Genomic DNA, 14,715 nt, shown 5'->3' with positions numbered 1-14,715 from the left:
AGCTTTGATGAGTGGATGGACCTCAGGCTTTCTGCCTTGTTTGTAGTCCCATATGCTTTCATATTTCAGAACAAGGTGGTTCTTTCAGTACTGTTAAAACAGTAAACAAGAAACAGATAAACATAGAAATCAATTCAAAATTAAAAGATTTTCCGCCTCAAGTTTTCAAACATCCATGTGAGTGGGTTAAGGCTCACATAAAGTGTTTGGAACTAGCGTATCAAGAACATAAACAAAGGTTTTTTTCCATTGAAATGTCATTCTTTGAATGAGATTATAAAAGGTAATAATAACTTCCACTCTTAAAAACACTGCCGTGTTTCTGTGAAGAAAAATAACACCATATAGTTCTGGGTGACTACGAGTAATGACTAACATTTCGAAAGTACCCCTGAGTTTGACAGTTATTTGACTTCACTATTTAGTGAACTGTTCTGGCTAACCACTAAGATGGTTGAGACAGAAACTGTATCTCACACTCTTTTTGAGTTGTTAATTGTAACGAACCTTTTGCTGAATTCCTGTAGATATTAAGACCTTTTGATGTACACACTGTGATCTCCACCTTCTCCTGCATTTATTTAGAACATTTAAAAGTTGCATTTTGTGATCAGATTTCCATTTTAGTTTGCTTTAGTTGATACTTTATGTGCATTTGTTTTATAGGTGACTTTTATAGCTTTCTTCCGTAACAATGCATTAGATAAGTTTCTACCATATTATAGGCCTCTTTTAACATCTACTATGTTCATTTCTAGCCAGCTCCTGCAGTCTCAGTGACTCTTCTGTTTCTTATTTTATTTGATAATGGTTTTACATTTTTCTACTTAAAACCTCCATTCAGTATAAAAAAAAATAGAAGAAGCAACAGTTAATTACTTTCAATGTATGCTTTTCTGTAACAGTTTTATAATATATGTCAAATCCACATTACTTTAATTGTGGCTGCTAGACTGGCAGGTAGTTAGTTGCAGGTTTTTTTCTACCTGAGAGCTTGTTGCATCTTAGAACGTTCCTTGCCTTGAACTAAAACTTGTGTGTTATTTGATATATTACAGGAGTCGTTGTCTTTCCCATCACAGCTTCTGTGTTCATCAGCACACAGCGAATGTTATCCTCCCAACCCTAGGCAGGGATTTAGTTGCATATGCCTTAATGCCTTCTGCTGGGTGACAGAATGCATCAGAACTTTATAGCCCCAAATGGTTGTTTCCTCTTATGGCAGATCTTTTCTCTGTAGATGACCACAAGCCATATAGAGATTGAGATGCCAACCAGTGACTTCTGCCTCACATATATCAATCATGAGTTAAATATTATGGCTGGCTGAATTGCTCTGTCTGACTGATGTCAAGGGTGGATTCAGCCAAGCAAAAGCAAGCTGAAACAGACTGTGGACAGCCTGGAGATAGCAAGGGAAGGAAAAAAATGCAGCTATGGGACCTCTGCTACATTAAAGGGAGGTTCTGGTTCCTGACAATGAATTGCTCACAATCCCATTGCCTGTTGTCAAAAACAAAAGAGAAAAGCTTATCTTCTTTACATCTTCTCTAACCAGACTGTAGTTACCAGTATGCTTTTTATTTAAGCATTTACTGGTGTTAGCAGGCTGACCACTCACGTGCAAGCCTTTCTGGATGCAAAGGTTGTGTTGATGATCTGTAGATTTGCCTAGAAACTTAATCCATTCTAAGCCAAATTCTTGGCTTGGGTCCCACTGGAATTTATTGACCTACTGAACCTGGACAGATTGAGTGAGTAAATGAAAAAGAGGCTAGGGAGGCTGGATTTGGCCCAGATCTTGGCCATTCATTCATATTACTGAGTTTAAGAACTTCTTGAGCTCTATGTAATAAAAATTAAGTTTCCTCCAAATTGACTTTTATTGAAGACAACTTACCTGTTAGAAAAGGGTCCAAATATACAACTGTAACCATAAGGAGCTCTTGATCTATGAGCTCTAGAATGACACGGTGAAGAAGTCACACGTTTCATTAACACATATTTCAATTAGAGGTTTTAGATGTCTTATTTTTCATGTGATCTAAATATCCTTGCGATCTTAAAAGCTTGTAAACTGAAACGAAGAAAATCAGAGAATTTAAATCTGTGCTGCCCTTCTCTGAGTTACCTTTCCTGTGGGGAGAACCTTGCTAAAATAGTAAACTAGTGCTAAAAAAAAAAAAAAAAAAAAACAAAAAAAAGAAAAGAAAAAGAGGGTTTTTTTAAAAAAAATATTTCATGAACCTATTGCAGCCTGAAATCATTGTCCTTTAGGCTCAGGCATCACAGTGAGCTGGAGGCATGGGTAGATTTCACCATAACTGCATGACTTTTTCTATGTTATTGTAGACTTACCATTGCTCCACTCATTTTACATGCTTCTTTTTATTTGCTCAATCATTTCACAGTCCAGTTGTTCTTTTTGGTCAGGTGGCCTATAACGTCTAGTTTACTGTCTGAAACATCTCCAAGCTCAGTACATAATGACCCAACACCATTACCCATTTCTCCCCAGCCTCTTCTTATGGGGGCTAATAAATCCTCTTTCATCAACAAGGCTATGGCAGCTCCTTTGCTTTTCTTACATGTCTTTTTAAAATAAAATGTATCTTTTAATATCATGGTCCAGCCAGGTTTCAGTTATGATATCATATTTTCTCAACATTATTATCTGTCCAGTTCTGTTCCTTTTTTCCTAGCTAAACCTTTCATTTGTGTATATAGACAGGCACATTAATATCCTCAGGTTACTGATCTTATTTTGTTCTATGTTAGTGCTCATAAATATGAATTTCCCTTTTATCTTTCTTCCCATCTACACCCCAAGTGCATTCCTTTCATCTTGGTTCAGCCCTGGACTGAAATTCTTACAACTGTGACTTTTTAGAAAAAAAAGCATTGCCCATGTATGGCCATGAACTTTTCTATCCATAGAGGACCCTTTAACCCTGGAATGATTGCTGCAGTGCACAGGAAAAGCCCCTGTCCCATTCACAGACCTTTTGTAAGCCACGTGTATGGGTTTGTCAGAAAGGCACAAAAAGCATTTTTTTTGTGTAGTGTGTGGTGTTAAAAAATGAGAAACATTCAGCTTGTCTTTAATTATCGTTGGAGGAAGTCGTGCTAGTTCTGAACTTCTATTACAGCCAATTCACCAGGTGTAAATGACAAGCAATTTTTTTGGTCCCATTTTATTGATTTAAATTCTTGCCATCTTGATGCTTAAAAACATTGATGGAAGAAAATTATACCTGACAAATTCTCTCCCAAATACTTTTTCAGGAATTCCCATCTGGAGCTGTTTTCCAGGTTGTCTTTTATCACCTAGACTGAATCGGTGAAATACAACACACTCAGTCATGGAGTCAAAATGTTACAGATTTCTAAAAGATACTGTGGCTCAGCTTGCTTTACAAAATACAAGAAAATATTAATGTCAATAACTCTGACTCCCGATTAGCAATCAGGGCAAACATATGTTTAACTTCTTGTCAGTGATGAGAACTCAGTGGTCCTTTCCAGGTCTACCCTGCAAAATTTCATCCGTAAAATTCACATTGGAGTTCTGTTAACACATGAGCTTCTTTCATATTTTCACATCCATAAGTTTTCCTCAGCATAATGTTTGAATATATTTTAATACTTATAGGATTTTTTAAAAATAATTAGAAAGAAAATTATTTTTTTCTGGTTTAACTCAGTCTTAGACTGTCAGTGAACTGTAGCTCATCCCTCGATTACAATTTTCTCAGTTGCACAGTCTTTCTATTTGATGTTCTTCAACTAGTCAGCGTGTTGCCACCTACAACTTGTAAAGCAAGCAGTTACTTCTGGACATGGGCAGTTTCCCCACAACTGATAATTTACAAATCTTTCTCACTTTTACTTTTTTAGGTAGGTAGAACAGTCATTTCATTTAACCTGTGCTCCAGCATGTTCCACTATTCAGGGAGAAATTCATGGACATACAAAACATCTGTAGGCATACATTCATATCCCACTGAGTAGAACAATGTTTGGAAATAGGAAGTACATTGCAGAATGGAGCATCAACATACAGTGTTGTAGAAATCCTGAGAATATATGTAGTCCATACAGCAGACAGGATACAAGGTATTGTAAAACTTACAGATCTTTCTAAGAATGTGATTTAAAAGGTACAGAGATGGGATGAAGTCACTGGAGCCTTCTCTTGAGCTGACATTCTCATTGATGAAAAGCATCTCATCAAGTATCTTCCTTTTAAAAAAAAAAGAAAAAAAAAAGAGATTGATCAAGAAATTCTTATTTGATACACAAGTAATTTTCTTTACATTCTTTGAGAGACTTTGTTTACTTTTGCATCTAGCATCTATATGGATTTTAGAACAGAAAGCAGTAAATGCAATTACTGTTTAGTTGTCATTTTTCCAAAGACATAAACCTTGTAGATTTTATATTCCAGTATTCATGGTAAGAAGTGAGGCAATTTACTTTCTTCCTTTTAGAAAATATTCTTCTCTCTCTATGTATAAAATCAATGACTAATTTGTGTCTCTTCGAAGTAGTTTCTATCTAGTTTTCTGAATCTAGCATTTGTCTTATATAGTCAGAATATGTGAATTCTTTCAAATTCAGTAAGTAATTTCATGGTATTTGAAACACTGTCCTAGTCCTTGGATGTTGAATGGTTCTTGTAGACCTGATTGATGCTGAGGATTCTCAGTCTTTCGGTGGAGATTTCAACTTCTGGCTGCAATGAGATGGTGTGTTAATACCATCTTTCTGTCTGTTCTCATTTTTAGAGCAAACTGAGCTGAGAACACTGCCACTGTCACTTCCACTGAGATATAAAATTTACATGCACTCTTTGCAAACAATGAGGGATAGTTAAGGAAATGGAACATAAATCTGGCTGTCTTAATCTGAAGACATCCTAGGAGCAGATCAACTCCTTCCTGTATCCACTGCAAGTAATTTCTCCTGTTCATCATTAGCTTATGAGGAGCTCAGGATTTTCGTGTGATTTTAGGCGCTCAAACACTTTCAGCTGCAGCCCAAATCTTTGGAAGCCATTGTGCTAGAGAGTTAGACAGAATCCAGATCATCTGGTTCTTGGAGAAGAAGCAGCCATAGGGGAAGACTAAGGTGGGGAGACATTCAGAATTTTTGTTCCTTTCAGGTATCTCTGTTTCATACAGTCTTAAAATTCTTAGAGGAAAGCTCGACCATGACAATCATTTGTAAACTACTGGTTCCTATGTTGGTGGTAAGTGACCCTTAATCTTTGAATACTAACTTTTCCCTCCTGTAAGGAAAATGTAGCATTTGACTTACTGGTAGTCTGATGGCATCTGCAAGTTTATGAACAAAAGACCAAGGCCTAAAGCAGCAACCAATGTCTTTACTTTCAATATGATTAAGAGTAGTTAGGCTAACCTTCTCTTTTTAACTACGCCTGTGAAGTTAAACGGTTCTGCAGACCAGAAGAGGATGTCTCCTTTAATTGTAATTCAGTAACCTAATGCTTACTCCTGTAGTATAGTTAAGTAAACAGTCAAAAGGCAATTCAGGATAAGAATTTACAACTATTTTCTCCACAAACTAAAACATTCCGCTAATTATTCTTTCACAAACTTACATGAAGAGTGGGCTCCTGAAGTAGCATTAGACAATAAATGTAAGTGCCTTGATATTCAAAGGGATTTATTTTCTCTCTTGAAGCTAAGGAATGTACAGGAGACACAGTGTGTCCTGTTATTATGTTACATGGCATCCATTACAGGCCTTAGTAAACACCAGTTGTCAGGCTGAACATACCCCTGGGTTTGCCCACTATGGCAATTCTTAGTTCTGTTTTCGTGCTTTACCAACCTGCAGACTGCTGCGAATAAGAAAAAAAAACCCAGAGGTCTGGAAGTCTCGCCAACAGATTAACAACAAAAAATCCTTGCTGGCTACAAAGTGGTTAAAGGTCAGGTTAAAGGCTTGACAGACGCATCACTTACATGAATCAGTTACAAAAACAGATGAGTATGACAATTTTCAGGAGTAGGAAAAGCTGTGCATGGTTAGGACTGCTTAAAACCTCTGTCCTTCTGAGGCATTGCTTTGTGGCGGGGCTCAAAGCACTGTTCTGCCTGTATGCTACCAGTGTCTGCCCACACCATCCAAGATATATTCTGAGCAGAAATAGAGGAACGAGAAGACCTAGTGTATATATATATATATATATATATAAAATATTTAGGTGTGAAATACATGTGAAAGATTTATCATGGATTTTTTTCTTTCCAACACATGCAACCAGGTCTTATACATCTTAGATTTTAACCTCTTGGCTCACACTATGATAACTGACACAAGACTGGTTTTGGCACTGAGCCATTGACAAAAAACTTAATCATAAAATATCTGTTCATTATAGATAGTACTACAATGATTTATTGTTCATAAGATTTAAGTACAGGTAAATTGGGAAAAGAAACATGTATTTGCTTTGGGCTCATAACAAAAAGAGTTTCTCCTGTTTTATGAGCCTCAGATTACCAAATAACCTTGACAGCCGAATCAGTGTTCCATGACAACAAGCAGGCCATTGATAAATAGCAACAAAACTATTAGACATTGAATTTATGAGATGAGTAATAGAGAAGCTAAATTATAGGTTTACCATTTGACAAACTACAGCTTGACAAATCTGTGCTAACGTACGTGTGAGTATGCGTGAATGTACATAAGGAAAAGAGAGAAACTTTTTAAGACAAAGGTGAAAGAGGCATGCCATGAATGTTACAAAGGCATAAATCTATTATTTTCATAGTGGTTAAATTCCCAGTGTCCATTATCAAATACTTAACAAACCATGTGTAGGTACTTGAAAAATCTACCACTTGTGAAGTTGTTCTTCTGGTTTTATTGTCATTTTTGCTTTTAAGCACTGTAAAGTAGAAAAGAATTGTTCGTACATGGTGGCTCTTTAAACTGGCTCTTGCAAACTAATAGATTCCAGCAGAACCTCAAAACTAGCAGTTTAATAAATCACCAACAAAAGCAAGAGTATATTCTGCTGGAGTTGAAAAATCTCTTCCCAGCCTATGGAGAGCAATTTGCACTTCCTAGGAAAGATGCAACAACTGCGTTTTGTCATCTTCCTGTAATCAAAGTGGAATGTGTCAGGAATGTTTTTACTTAAAGTTGAATCTCATGTATTCACTTATTTTTAAATGACAGGAGCTATAGAGGAAATTTGGGTGAGTGGCCGCTCATGTACAGCAAAAGATACGCTGAGGATAGGCTAATACATCCGGTTTTTGTAGAGGAAAAACTTTCTAACATGAGCAACATGCTTCCAGACAGATCTATGGGACTCCTGTGCTGATGTTCATGCAGAAGGTTTTGATTTACTGCTGTAAACTGTGGTAGGTACAGCCAAGTGGGATTCTCGTGCTCTCATTTCCGAGATCCTATCTGCAGGTGGCAGGAGGCAATAGCACGCCCACGTTGGTCTTGACCCTGGTCCACTATCACTTGAGTTTGACTGGCTTTCACAGTTGCGCTGGAAAACCAACATGCTTAATAGCTGTTGTGCCAACCCAGAGTGGTGGGCTTATACATTATGTTACTAGAAAAACGTTGTACTTGGTGAGCAAGAACACAACAATCAACAGCTTACCATGTTTTCCCTTAACTTGTCTGGAAGATACACAATAGTCAGACAAATTGTAGGATTACAGCCAAAGAGCTAGGATGAAGTTCTGTGACCTGTGTTGCACAGGAGGGCATGCTAGATGAACTAATTGGATCTTCTGTTCTAAAAATCTATTAATTATGCGTGCGTAAGAAACAGCTGTAGCTTTGTCAAAGGGGAGTTAAACAATGGAAATTCATCTTGTCCTAAACACTCACAGTAGCTGCTGGAGACAAACTTGAAGCTGGACAAACAAATGAGAAAGATCAAAAGCAAACTTAGTGAAGGTTTTGGCTGATAAAAAAAATTGTGTGTGAAGGGTTTTCAAACATTTGTCATTTATTCAATTTTCCTGAAACAACATGAACGGTATGAACTGCCAATCACAAATCTGAATGAAGAAATTCTTGATAGTATTTTTTCAGAAATAAATTATGCATATTTGTCCACACTGCGTCCATCCCTGATGTCTGTTATATGGGCATAATTTCCAAGGGGAGGCTTATACCATTGTGATTCTGACCTTTAATATGATGTTTAAGTTATCCTCTACTATAAACAGAGAAATAACACAGAAGCCATAATATATTCAACTACAGCAGGTGCTTAGCATCCAGTATTCCTGATGCCCATAGCATTTTAGCTTTCCGAAGATCAAGAATATCCACTGTGTTTAAGATGCATATGGTAGAATTTTAACATTCCCCCTAAAATGCAGATCTTCATATTTCCATGTCCTTCATGTTTGCAATGATGGATTGCCAAAAAGGTGCTTAGCCAAAAACGGGTATTTTTTTTTTTTAACAAAAAGCTCAAGTTAGTCGTATGTTTTCGTCCAAAACAATCAGAACCTGAGCCAATTTAGTGTACATAAGATACCTTGGAAGGATTAATTTATGCTGTTGAGCTTGTAATATGTGTAACCAATAGGAGTGCTCTGCATACACGGGTTTTTTGCAAATCTTGCAGCTAAGTCTGTGAGCCAAATGCAAAATCCAACACCTAAAGGCACTGTGTAGATTTGTAACGCACCCTGGTGTGCCTAAGGTCGAGAAACCATTGAGTGGATTACACAGATTCATATATGTAGTTTTTTCATCTCTGACAGATATAATATGAGCACTATTATTCATACTACATAAATTTCTTAGAATACTATGTGTGAGAGAACAATGAAATAATGCCAAATCACTTACACAAAAAGTTATTAAAAAAAAAGGGGTTGAAGGTTCAGGCTTCTCTAGTGAGGTGTTGTACGGTGTAACATCTATATGCCATACAAGTCAGCAGCACGGCAGCAAAGGCTTTGACAGTATATGGATCTTATAGGAGCTGAAAGAAATATATAGAATCTGCTAAAAATCTTCCTCTTTAAAATACTGCCCTCTCTTCTCATACTGGTCATCTGAAAGTTAAGCGTCTAGCCTGGGCAAGGCCTTTCCCGGGGGTGGCTCACCTCTTTGTCATATAGTTCTAGTTTTAAGTGGGACGAATTGCCCTCTGGAGGGGTCTTTTTCCAGAGTCTATACCGAGACCTGAGAAGAGCTTAAACTACGCTTTTGTGGCTGAAATGAAACCAATTCATGATATGGAAAAGGAGACACATATTGCAAAATGTCCTGAAGGTACAGTGTGTTTCACACAGGCTTTATGCTGTTGAACTCAAGGTGTGTGACTGGATAGCCATACAGATATGTAAAGGTGGTGGAGCCAAAGGCTCAGGAAGTTGTAGTATAACTGGTGGTATATTTTCCCCCTTAGCTGTTTCTCTGGATTATCAACCCACACTACAATTTTGTTCATCCTTACCTGGGTGTATTTATTTCACTGCAGAGCAGGGTTTAGATTAGCATATGCTTACTTAGGATTAAGGATGTTGGGTTATCGGTTTTTTAGCTTTGTCTTCCTCCTCGTTCCCCTTCCCCCAAACAAATTTTGGCAGCAGTGAAAAGAAATCAGACTTGCCTGTGTCCTGAACTTCAAGTACATGAGCTACAATTAAATATCCACTAAACACAACTTGCTGAACCTGCAAATGAATTGATGTTTTGTCATTCCTCACTTTTATCCTTAGAACGCTACTAGAGGATGTTGTTACTTTTTAAGCAATTTACCCCTCACTTCTCCCACTTTTTTCTCTATCATTGGTGATTGATCATTGCAGTGCCTACAAATGCTCCATGGCTAAGAAGAGAAAAGCTGAAGAACAGGTATCAGGTGTTCCCGTCAACAAAAGGAAGTCCTTGTTAATGAAACCCCGCCACTACAGCCCCAGCTTGGAATGCAAAGAAGAAAATGAAGACAGGACAGATTTACAGGAAGAGATCAGTGTCCTTGAAAGCAGCTCAACTCCAGGTAGTGGTGCATTGTGCCTCTGCTCGAACCTGAATTCCACAGGAAGGGAGATACGAAACAGTATTTTCAAAAAGGATGCAGAATGTGTTTGACTTCTAACAGAGTTGGAACGGAGCATTTCTGTCTAGGTTTAACCATCGTACTTTCAATTATTTTGTACAATGACTCCTCCTGGGGTCTAGTAAATGCTTTGTAGGTCACACAGAGAGACAACTACTGCAGCAGGTCAGATATGGAGCAGCATCTGCTTCTCCAATAGCTCTGTCAAAGAACAAGGTTAAGCCCACCACTGAGAAAAACACATTTATGAAGAGCAGATTTTCACTGGAATAGACAGAGCTCTTAGGAAGGGAAAAAAAAAAAAAAAGCGCTTAGCAAAACATTGTTGACTTTAACATTTAGCAAAGCAATTTCATGCATGTGACTGCTACGTGTGTTCTGTTTAACACGATTATTAGACTCAGCACTTTTATACTTGTTATTCCAACTCTGCTAAGCCAAACATGTCCAACAATTTATAGAAACTTCTACAATGTGTATTCTGGAAATTATGGAAGAGGATGGCGAGACAGAAGGATATAGCTACAGTATGTCTTTATTGCTCTTTCTTTCTAACACATGTTTATATATATTCAAGATGAACAAAAAATATTAAACTAAATTTGCTGTCACGCATTCGTTTAAGAAGTTCTGCAGAAATCGTCAATCAGGCAAGTGAGAATATACCTGTGGAATACATCCTGCATTTGTTTTAAATTTCTTAGTGTAATATTGCTCATTTTATTATGAACTCATGATTCTTGTCCGTTGATTAGTTAATGCTTCAGTTCACAGATTGATGCAACTGTAAACTAAGCTGAGTTTTGATTATTTTTAGAGTAAATTTACAGCCTGTAGAAGTGAAAAGCAAAGCTGGGACAGCTGAATCCTTAAGACTGGTTCAACACCAAATTTTTAAACATGGCATTTAAAAATTGCTGATTGTTTAAGGAGAAAAAATCCGGTTTTATGCATTTATATTATTTTTTGTCTTTCACACAGAAAAATAACTGAAAAGACTTATTATTTTTATCAAGTTTTGTTTCTTTTGGGTTTTTTTCGAAGGGTGGGAGATTTCTTTTAAAACTAGAACTTCCTATTTGAATTTTTGAAATTTGAAATGGGCCACGGATGGGTTTCTGTTGTTTTCCAAATGGCAAAAGAGCAAATAATAGAACCCTATTCGACTAAAGTTGGTTATAGAGCCAAATCATCATTCTGACTTGCTGAGATGTTAAAAGACAGCAGACTTCTTTTTTTATTCAGAACACTGCAATGTGTGTGGTACTAGACCAGCTGCTAAAAAGTTACACTAAGGTTTACAGACACTTTTTTTTAAACACAACTTTGTGCACACAGTGCACAAGGCCACCTCTCCCTGCATGAGTCTAATTTTCTGAAGAAGAATAAGAATTAATCAATATTTTCTTTTAACATATAACAAACAGTTGAACCAAACAATTATGTAAACTGGAAATGACCCAAAATGCTAACAGTTTGGCAGCAGTAAAGTGAAATGCATTGTGGTGCACATGTGCATTTTTGTCCCCCTTTTCCCCTCCACAATAATCTGCACTTAATAGGAATATTTTAAACTATGTAGCTAAGCAACAGAGGTAATTGTTGCTTTCTAGAGCTTTTGTTAGGCACTCTAACACAGCCCAAATATGCATAATTAGGTATAATGTCTATAAATCATTATTGTACACATGTGGGTAGTTAAGTGGATTGAGAGAATAGTTCAATGAATTGGACATATTCACTGAAAATGCTTTTTATTTGTTTTCTGTAGTTCATAATACTTTAAAATTATCATAACCCTTTACACTTTCTCTTAATAGCTTGCTGTGTTATTGAGAGAAACTTCATTTGCATTTTAGACTATGCTTAATTTATTATTTAAACCTGGAGTTCTTCTGATTCAGGAGAGGACAGACACATCTTATGAAACAGTCTGTGCTTGTTTATTCATCCTCCTTTCTAGGAAGTAAAATGTTAAATTTTTCAGTTTATGTTGAATAGATCCCAACAAAAGAATGTACCCTATAATCAGCATTATTGAAGGGGCTAGTGTTGTGACTAAATTCTTCCCTTCATCCAAAAATGCTTTTAGTTACTATGGCAATATTTACTTGATCCTGGCAAACCAGTGTTGATTTTAGAGAGATAATTACCAGAAAGGAAGATGATGGAGATGTATTTTTGAGTGTCCTTGTCAGAGGAAATGTTTATAAAAAATTAAATGAGATACAAAAGGCATATTGTCTTCTACACCGACAACCTCTCCTACGTGCAGCCTCTATTACCTGCTGGCTGCTGCTTTTCTTCTGAAGAAAGATGTTTATAAAGACAGGATGCACTTCAGTGGTGTCTTTAACAAGTCCTTTATGAGTCTGTACATAACAACCATTTCTGTTTGCCTGTGCATGACCTGATCTATCACTTAATGTGGCAATTGCAATAGTGACCAGGAGCTTGCCCTCTGTGAAGTATTGAGGTTTTTTACATCAAGGTCTTTCATGGGATCTGGGGTGACTGGGAAAGTAATTAGGATCTATTTTGAGAAAATATTTGGGAATCTTAGATGAAAGAAAAGTGAAAACAGATAAGAGGAATTTAAAAATGTGTGTGTTCTTGTATGTGTATATATGCAGCTATGGTATAGATTGTGTGTCTATATATAGTATCTATATACAGCACATTGTATTCATATGAATGTATTTGAATGCACATATGTTCTAACATAGTATGTCTTCATCATCAGTGAAAAGTGGCAACGTGGTTATTTCTCATATATCTTTGAGCTGTAATAGAAGGTAGATATAATTTTAGAAGGGCTTTTCCTGACGTTACAAGCAGTCATTTAAAACACAACCTTGGTGTGAATTCAATCATTTCAGAGTCCCTTTGAGTAAATAAATGGTGATTGGTAAGTAAATATCTTCATATCACTTCTACAAAAGACAAAAATCAGTTATTCTTACATATACCGCTTTTGCCTTTCTCTCTTGCAGAGGAAAGTACTCCAAAATCATCTGAGGAAACCCCTCATACAGGTGGGCAAGAAAATTCCAGTCAAAGGAAAGATAACTACTCCAGCTACCAAGACGCCGTGGCCAAATCTTTGATGAACACAGGAAAATTAGCAAAAGATGCACCCAGTCAAGCAGTGGCAGAAAATCTAAATGACAGCGGCGTTCAACCCTTAAAAACAGAAAGTGATGACGCTGATGAATGTTACATGATTAGCTCATCTGAAGGAAAGGAAAAGACTGGTATTTCTGACCCAAAATACTGTTCATCTGAGGAAAATGAAAGTAACTCTGAAATTATGGACAACGAGTGGGACAGCTCCTCAAATTTCTCAGAAGAAACTAGTGTAAAGCCCCACGTAACTCAGAAGTATATTGTAGAGTGTAATCAACCTAGCATCCTGGAAGTGACAGAAATTAAGAAGGAAGAGGTAGAATTTGGCCCTTGCGAAACACTTTGTGACTCAGAAACAGAGCTAAGAGCACCCCAGGAGTCTCACCCAGATCCTTTCGAGAAGAGAATTCAGAATCCCTTCCCTGAAAGTGAAGAAGACGACAATGAGTGCCTGTCAGAAACCACAGAAGTGTCGGTTGAGCTGGACAAAACAAAAGGGAACTTGAGTTTGCTGGAACAAGCAATCGCTCTGCAGGCAGAGCAAGGGCACGTGTTTCACAGCACCTACAAGGAACTGGATAGGTTTCTCCTGGAGCATCTAGCAGGGGAGAGGAGACAAACCAAAGTTATTGACATTGGTGGGAGACAGATACTTAGCAACAAACGTAAGGAAATGTTTTTGGCTGTTCTTACTGGCTTAAGCATTTATCCTGTGACTGATAGAGGATTCTGAGCTGGGTTTTATAGCAACAGTAAAGAATCTGGAATTTAGCTGGTAATTTTGTTAATTATGTACGTTCACACTAGTGCCTTCCATCTAACCAGGTTAAACGCTAGGTACTTGGCTTCCTGCCAAACCGCTATGCGAAATGATCGGTAATGGGCACTGAAAGGGCTGTGTAGCTGGCACTGACACTCCTTCTCCTCCTTTCCCTCCTCCTCTGCCTCCTCCTCCATAGGGCGCTAATACATACCTCCCAAATTTCAGCAGCCAAAAGGGAAGGCATTAAAATGGTGCTTAAGGAAAGGTTAGGGTGAAAAATTGGCCTCTTCCAAACATACCACCCAACTCCTAAGCCATGTGTTTTCTGAGTTCAGTCTACTTCACGTATCAACGTTATATTTTGCTACAGCCAGCACTTCTGAGCCAGGAAAGCACAAGCCGTGCTCTTCTGCTTCATTCACCATCAGTGGAACTACCAGTAAGTTCCAAAATCTTTATTGTTTCTGATGGTTTGTGGCATCCTACAAAGCTGTAGGAACATTGCTCCATTTTCAGTACTTAATCAGGCTTCCAGAAGTGGAGATTTAAAAGATTTGGGTTCAATTTGTAAACTGGGCTGTCTGGTATGAAACTCCTCAATCGAGGATAATTACAGAACATCAATATGTCGTTTTACAAGAAGTAGCATTTTATAAGCACACACTCTACTGTAGTAAGTAACAATACGTTCATCTGTTCTTTGACTTTTCCTTTTGGGCTTCCAAATATACTAAGGTCA

General features: G+C 37.4%; 1 protein-coding gene across 6 annotated transcripts in view; it reads left to right on the top strand.

Moving 5' to 3' along the window:
• The window catches only part of ST18 (ST18 C2H2C-type zinc finger transcription factor), a 174,414-nt gene that overhangs the window by 116,568 nt on the left and 43,131 nt on the right, over positions 1–14,715 (top strand). For 2 of the 6 annotated variants that reach the window (XM_086472493.1, XM_086472494.1), the window contains exons 6-7: positions 9,837–10,027; positions 13,081–13,878. In XM_086472493.1, the coding sequence (XP_086328619.1) occupies positions 9,837–10,027; positions 13,081–13,878 (989 nt within the window). Of the gene's footprint in view, positions 1–9,836; positions 10,034–13,080; positions 13,879–14,715 lie in introns of those variants that run through there. The other 4 variants (XM_086472497.1, XM_086472495.1, XM_086472496.1 and 1 more) reach the window with 3 other exon arrangements.

This window comes from Leptosomus discolor, chromosome 13 (genome assembly GCF_034619465.1).
Source record: "Leptosomus discolor isolate bLepDis1 chromosome 13, bLepDis1.hap2, whole genome shotgun sequence".
In the NCBI taxonomy this organism is placed as follows: domain Eukaryota; kingdom Metazoa; phylum Chordata; class Aves; order Leptosomiformes; family Leptosomidae; genus Leptosomus; species Leptosomus discolor.
This window is presented reverse-complemented; position numbering and strand designations above follow the sequence as displayed.